The sequence below is a fragment of the Vigna umbellata genome, chromosome 10 (assembly GCF_029865625.1).
Source record: "Vigna umbellata cultivar VRB3 chromosome 10, Vumbellata_1.0, whole genome shotgun sequence".
Taxonomy (NCBI): Eukaryota; Viridiplantae; Streptophyta; class Magnoliopsida; order Fabales; family Fabaceae; genus Vigna; species Vigna umbellata.
The window spans coordinates 21,546,239-21,551,087 of record NC_142174.1 but is presented as its reverse complement, the minus strand read 5'-3'; the positions used below and the strand labels follow the sequence as shown (position 1 = coordinate 21,551,087).

Here is a 4,849-nt window from a genome sequence, read left to right as displayed (position 1 = left end):
TGAGAAATCACGGTTGTCGACACGTATTTGCTCATTATCATCCTTCTTTGACACGATATTTTCCACCCACTAGGGGTATTTTGCCCCGGCTAAGAATCTCGCATCGAACTGCTTTCATCTTTGATCCTGAAGACATTCTGGCTTGAGTGGTAACTTATGTTGAACTTCTTTTTTCATGCTGGTGCCGATTTTTACCTCTTTTATCTCGCTCTCTTCTCCTATACTAAAGATTTCAACCTCTTTTTGTTGGGGTTTTATTTCCTTAGAATCTTCCTCCAAAAATCTCATTAACTCTGGAGAGGATTTCGGGTCAATCATATTCATCTTCCATGTTATTGATAGGGTGCTCAAAATTAGGAAAATCAACATTATTGTTTTCAAAACATTCATTGTCATATCAATATTATTCGAGTTAAAAAAAATTTAAGACACGAGATGATGAAAAAAAAAATGAAACAAACATGATTTAATGTTAAACCAAACACAAAAGAAAGTGTCAACCCGTAACGCATGAACCCCGAGGCTCCGGGTAAAGCAGTGAGGTTAATTAAAAACGATTACATTTTAATACGCATCATAGGCAAACTCTTTATCTTCCAATTCTTGGGTTTGTAAATAATTCTTCTTCTTTCTCTTTTTTCAGATTAAAAACAGACTTCTTTGGAGTGGTGGCTTGAGATGTAATTTTCCCATTCTTCAGCCCGATCTCGATCCTTTTGCCTATGATGATGATATCAGCAAAATTGGAAGTCAAATTTTCGATCATATGCTCATAAAAAGGTGGTTGTTCTGTTCTTACAAACATTGCAACCATCTCCTTGTCATATAGTGGTGGCTCAACTTGCGCTGCCAACTCTCTCCAGCGTTGCGCATATTCCTTAAAAGACTCTTCCTCTTTCTTTGCCATGTGGTGTAATTGTGATCTGCATGGTGCGACATGCATGTTGTATTTGTACTGCCTTACAAAAGCGTCTGCCAAATCTGCCCAAGAACGTATATGAGAGGACTCCAAATGCGTATAGCAACTCAACGATGCTTCAACCAAGCTATCTTGAAAGAAATGGATAAGTAATTTTTCATCATGAGCGTAAGCAACCATTTTTCGGCAATACATGGTCAAGTGGTTCTTAGGGCATGTGTTACCCCTGTACTTCTCGAATTCTGGCACCTTGAACTTGTGTGGAATTTTCACTCTTGGGGCCAGACTCAACCTCGCCACGTCACCAAACCCGTAACTTTCAAAACCCTCTATGGCTTTCATCCTGTCTTCCAATACTTCAAGTTTACTTTTCTCTTCTTCTGTGCCCGTGTACACGGTGGCCTTAGTTGAAACATCATGTGCAACAATTATGTGAGGAGACTTGGATGTTTCATTCATCTTCGTCTCTGTCATGAGGATAGGCCCTTGAGTACTAATGGGAAGTACGCTATTGGTTATGGGAAATGCTAAAGAAGTGTGCTCTGCCTCTGAATGATCTCCAATGGGCGGTGTGTAACCTGGTGGCAAACCATACATTGGAAACGTGAATTGTGTGTCCACAGCTTTATGTACTGGAGGGTGAGCACTATCCTTGGCCCTTACAAACGAAGTCTCTCCTACATTCGTCATGGTTTTCAGAGCCTCCAAGATTTGACCGACTTGATCCTTTAGTTGGCTAATATCAGCCTTTATAGCTTCACGTTCCTCTTCCCAAACTTCCATAGCCTCAGAGTTTGCTCAAGTCCTATAAGGATGTCATGGAAGTCCCGCCGTTGTTTCTTTACTTAATTTTATTATTTTCGTTAATTTGAATTAGATGAAATTGAATATACAAAAATGATGCATGCTGATAACTGGCGGAAATCATTAGTTCTTGATATCGTTATGATGGAAATTGAAAATGATGAAAGTTGTAAGTTTACTCTATTAATTAATTAGACTAAATAGTTTTTCCTTATTCATTTATTCATTAAAGCATGACAAAAATGTGACACATTTATTGTTATGTATAAAGAAAATGAAGGGAAAATGATAAAATGTTGTTAATGCATATGATGCATGAAGATGTCTGTGCCAAATAATGATTAAAAGACAACATATTTTATGCTTTTAAGGTAGGTCCAATGTCTTAAAGTCTATGCACTGTATATGCAATCTCACAAGGATGGCTTCCTAAACCTAAAATCAAGGCCACTAGAGCTATGGTCCTTTTCACAGCATTTTCCACAACAGTTGAGACGCAACTAGGTGTGAAATTGCATGTGAAGAGAACAGACACTAGCCGGGATTCTCACGATAGCCAAATTGGAAGTAGTCCAGACGTGACACCGCTACGCAACCCCTCTAATTCTATGTTGCACTCAAACCCGGGTATAGGGTCTCACTCATGATATGCACAACAATAATAATAAAAGAATATAAATAAATTACCAAAATAAACAAAGACAGTCATATATATAAATAAAGGGAAAATAAAATAAAATAAAGAAAAACCACATCAATTTTGCACATTTAATTAACAAGGCCTTGATAACAGTTGAAAAACTGTTATTTTCATGCTTAAAATTCATACTAAAAGCAACCTTTACACTTAAAAACTAGCTTGAAATCATGCCTTTTATTGATATTTTCAGAAATAAGAGAGCTGGACAGGTTTATGCTTGATTTCAGTGTTTTTGTGCAGGTTTTAAGGTGAATTTGGTGAAAGAAGTGAAGAAGGAGAGAAGTGAAATCAGAAAAGACAACAAAAAGTGCAAAAAGGAGAAGCCGAAGTCACCGCTCAGCGGCAGTTTACCGCTGAGCGGCACTCAGGTGCTTGCGGGAGGTCCGCTGAGGGGCAAAATGGCCGCTGAGGGGAGAAAACCAGTCACGCACTCACCGCTGAGCGGTATTTTACCGCTGAGCGGCACTTTAATGGGCTTGGACTTGACTTTTTGTAATTTACGAATGATATATAAGCTTTAGGATTTCCTAGGGTTAGGCATCTTTGGCAGAAACGAGGCAAACACTCTCTCTTCCACCCCTTTGAAGGAGGATCTTGGATGTTGAGGCTTCCTCTTCACCTGTTTAGGGTTTATTCTTTCATTCTTTCATTGTTATTCATCTAGATTCACCATGACTATGGTGAACTAAATCTTGTATGTTTGTTGGGGAGTCAATGTAATCTTTTGAAACTCTCATATATGGAATCTGTTGTTTACATCTTTCAATTAAGACATATGCTTTCTTTCATCATTAGTTAGGGTTTTTCCTCTTTGATTAATGCTTGCATTGTTTAACTCATTCAATGCATGATCATTGGTTTTGTCGATACGGGCACGTACGGGGAAGTCTAGATCTGGGGAATTTCTCCCAATAGTTGCCTTAAGCTCCTGCGCAAAATAAACTAATCATTAGGAATGCTAGGAATTGTATGAACTATTTGATTAGGGAGAAGCCATCTAGAATGGTACTTTAGAGAGTGGCATTAACAATGATGATTTGAATGTTGAATTCCTAAAATGTATGAGAGTGGATGAGATGAAATTGACCCCCAACAACATATTCATTCATATATTCCATTGAAAGTGTTTATCTTTTGTCTTTGCCATTGATCAAAATTCATGCATACATGTTTATTTTCTGTCTTGCATTTTAAACCCAAATATTTCGTTTGTAAGTCTTAGTTAATCAAGAAACCACATAACTAAACTAGGCCGTGAGTCCTTTGGGAAGAACGATACTTGGTCTTACCAAGTTTTATTACTTGAACGATTCGGTCATACTTGCCGATTGTGAAACAAGTTTGTGACATCATAATTTGGTGTTCATAAATTTGTCCATCAGGCCTCATTCTCTAGCGTCCCTAGTGGAGTCGCCATCTGTCGCAACCGGGATCGCGACGGGACGGCGAGCCGAAAACAAATGGGGTTAAGGAAAAGATTTTGGGAGTCGCCACCATAATTTATTCTGGAAAAACTATGAAAAACCATAAAATAAGACATGGTCTACGAAAACTAGATTTTAGGTTCAGGAATCGGTTAAGCGTAAGGAAGGTATTAGCACCCTACTGCGCCTGCCTAAAAGCAACACCTTTAATTAAATATATAAAGTTGACGTGGTTTTTAAAAATATTTAATTTTCTCTAAAACTAATTATATAAAAAAACTAATAAGAAACAAAAAAATAATTTTTGATTTATGAACTCTATAAGGATTGACCTTGCTCCTACGTATATCCATTTATGATGGACAATTAGGGATCACGTAGTTCTTTATTCAGAAAAAAGTTTATGAAGTTTGTTTGAAAATTATTATGGATTGTTTGGGATTTTCGAAAAGTGAACCCCGACAAGGATTGACATTGTTTTTTTTTTAAAATTTTTGTATTCTTCTATTTGAAAAAACATGGTGGGAAAAAAAGAAAAGAAAAGAGACTAACCATAAGCCGACGCGTACCCATACCCTTTATTTTATGATTTAATATTTTTTTATAGGAAAATACATGATAAGAAATATTTATTTTTTATTTTGAAGTTGTTTATTTATTATTTATTTTTAAATAAAAAATAAATATCACGTGATGCGGGAGATATAACAATACCAAAAGAAACGAGAGAAAATATTCTTTTTATGAAAAACATTATTAGTGTGTAGTAAAAAAAATAATATCTTTAGAAAGACCTTCAACGAAAAGAGAAAAAGAAGGGTGTAGAGATGACATACATTTTCAGCTTTCAATATTTCTCTAGTTCTTCCTTGGTAATTTCTGCTGCCAGAGTCCCTCTAGCGTGAGAACTTACTTTTCTCTATACTCTCCCGTACTCTTTCTATCTCTATTATTTCAGAGTGTATCTCTCTCTTTTTTTTTTCTTTTCCCGTTTTTCCATGA

The 4,849-nt window shown here is 36.5% G+C and overlaps 1 protein-coding gene across 1 annotated transcript; it reads right to left on the bottom strand.

The window, feature by feature from the left end:
* Nucleotides 1–589: 589 nt before the first annotated feature.
* Nucleotides 590–1,702, bottom strand: LOC148192167 (uncharacterized). Its single transcript, XM_088100028.1, has one exon. The coding sequence runs from the start codon at nt 1,700–1,702 to the stop codon at nt 590–592; it is 1,113 nt and encodes a 370-aa protein (XP_087956154.1).
* Nucleotides 1,703–4,849: the final 3,147 nt, after the last annotated feature.

What these genes read in the sequence shown, in the direction of transcription:
- LOC148192167 (XM_088100028.1), bottom strand. Translation starts at nt 1,702, where the DNA reads ATGGAAGTTTGGGAAGAGGAACGTGAAGCTATAAAGGCTGATATTAGC.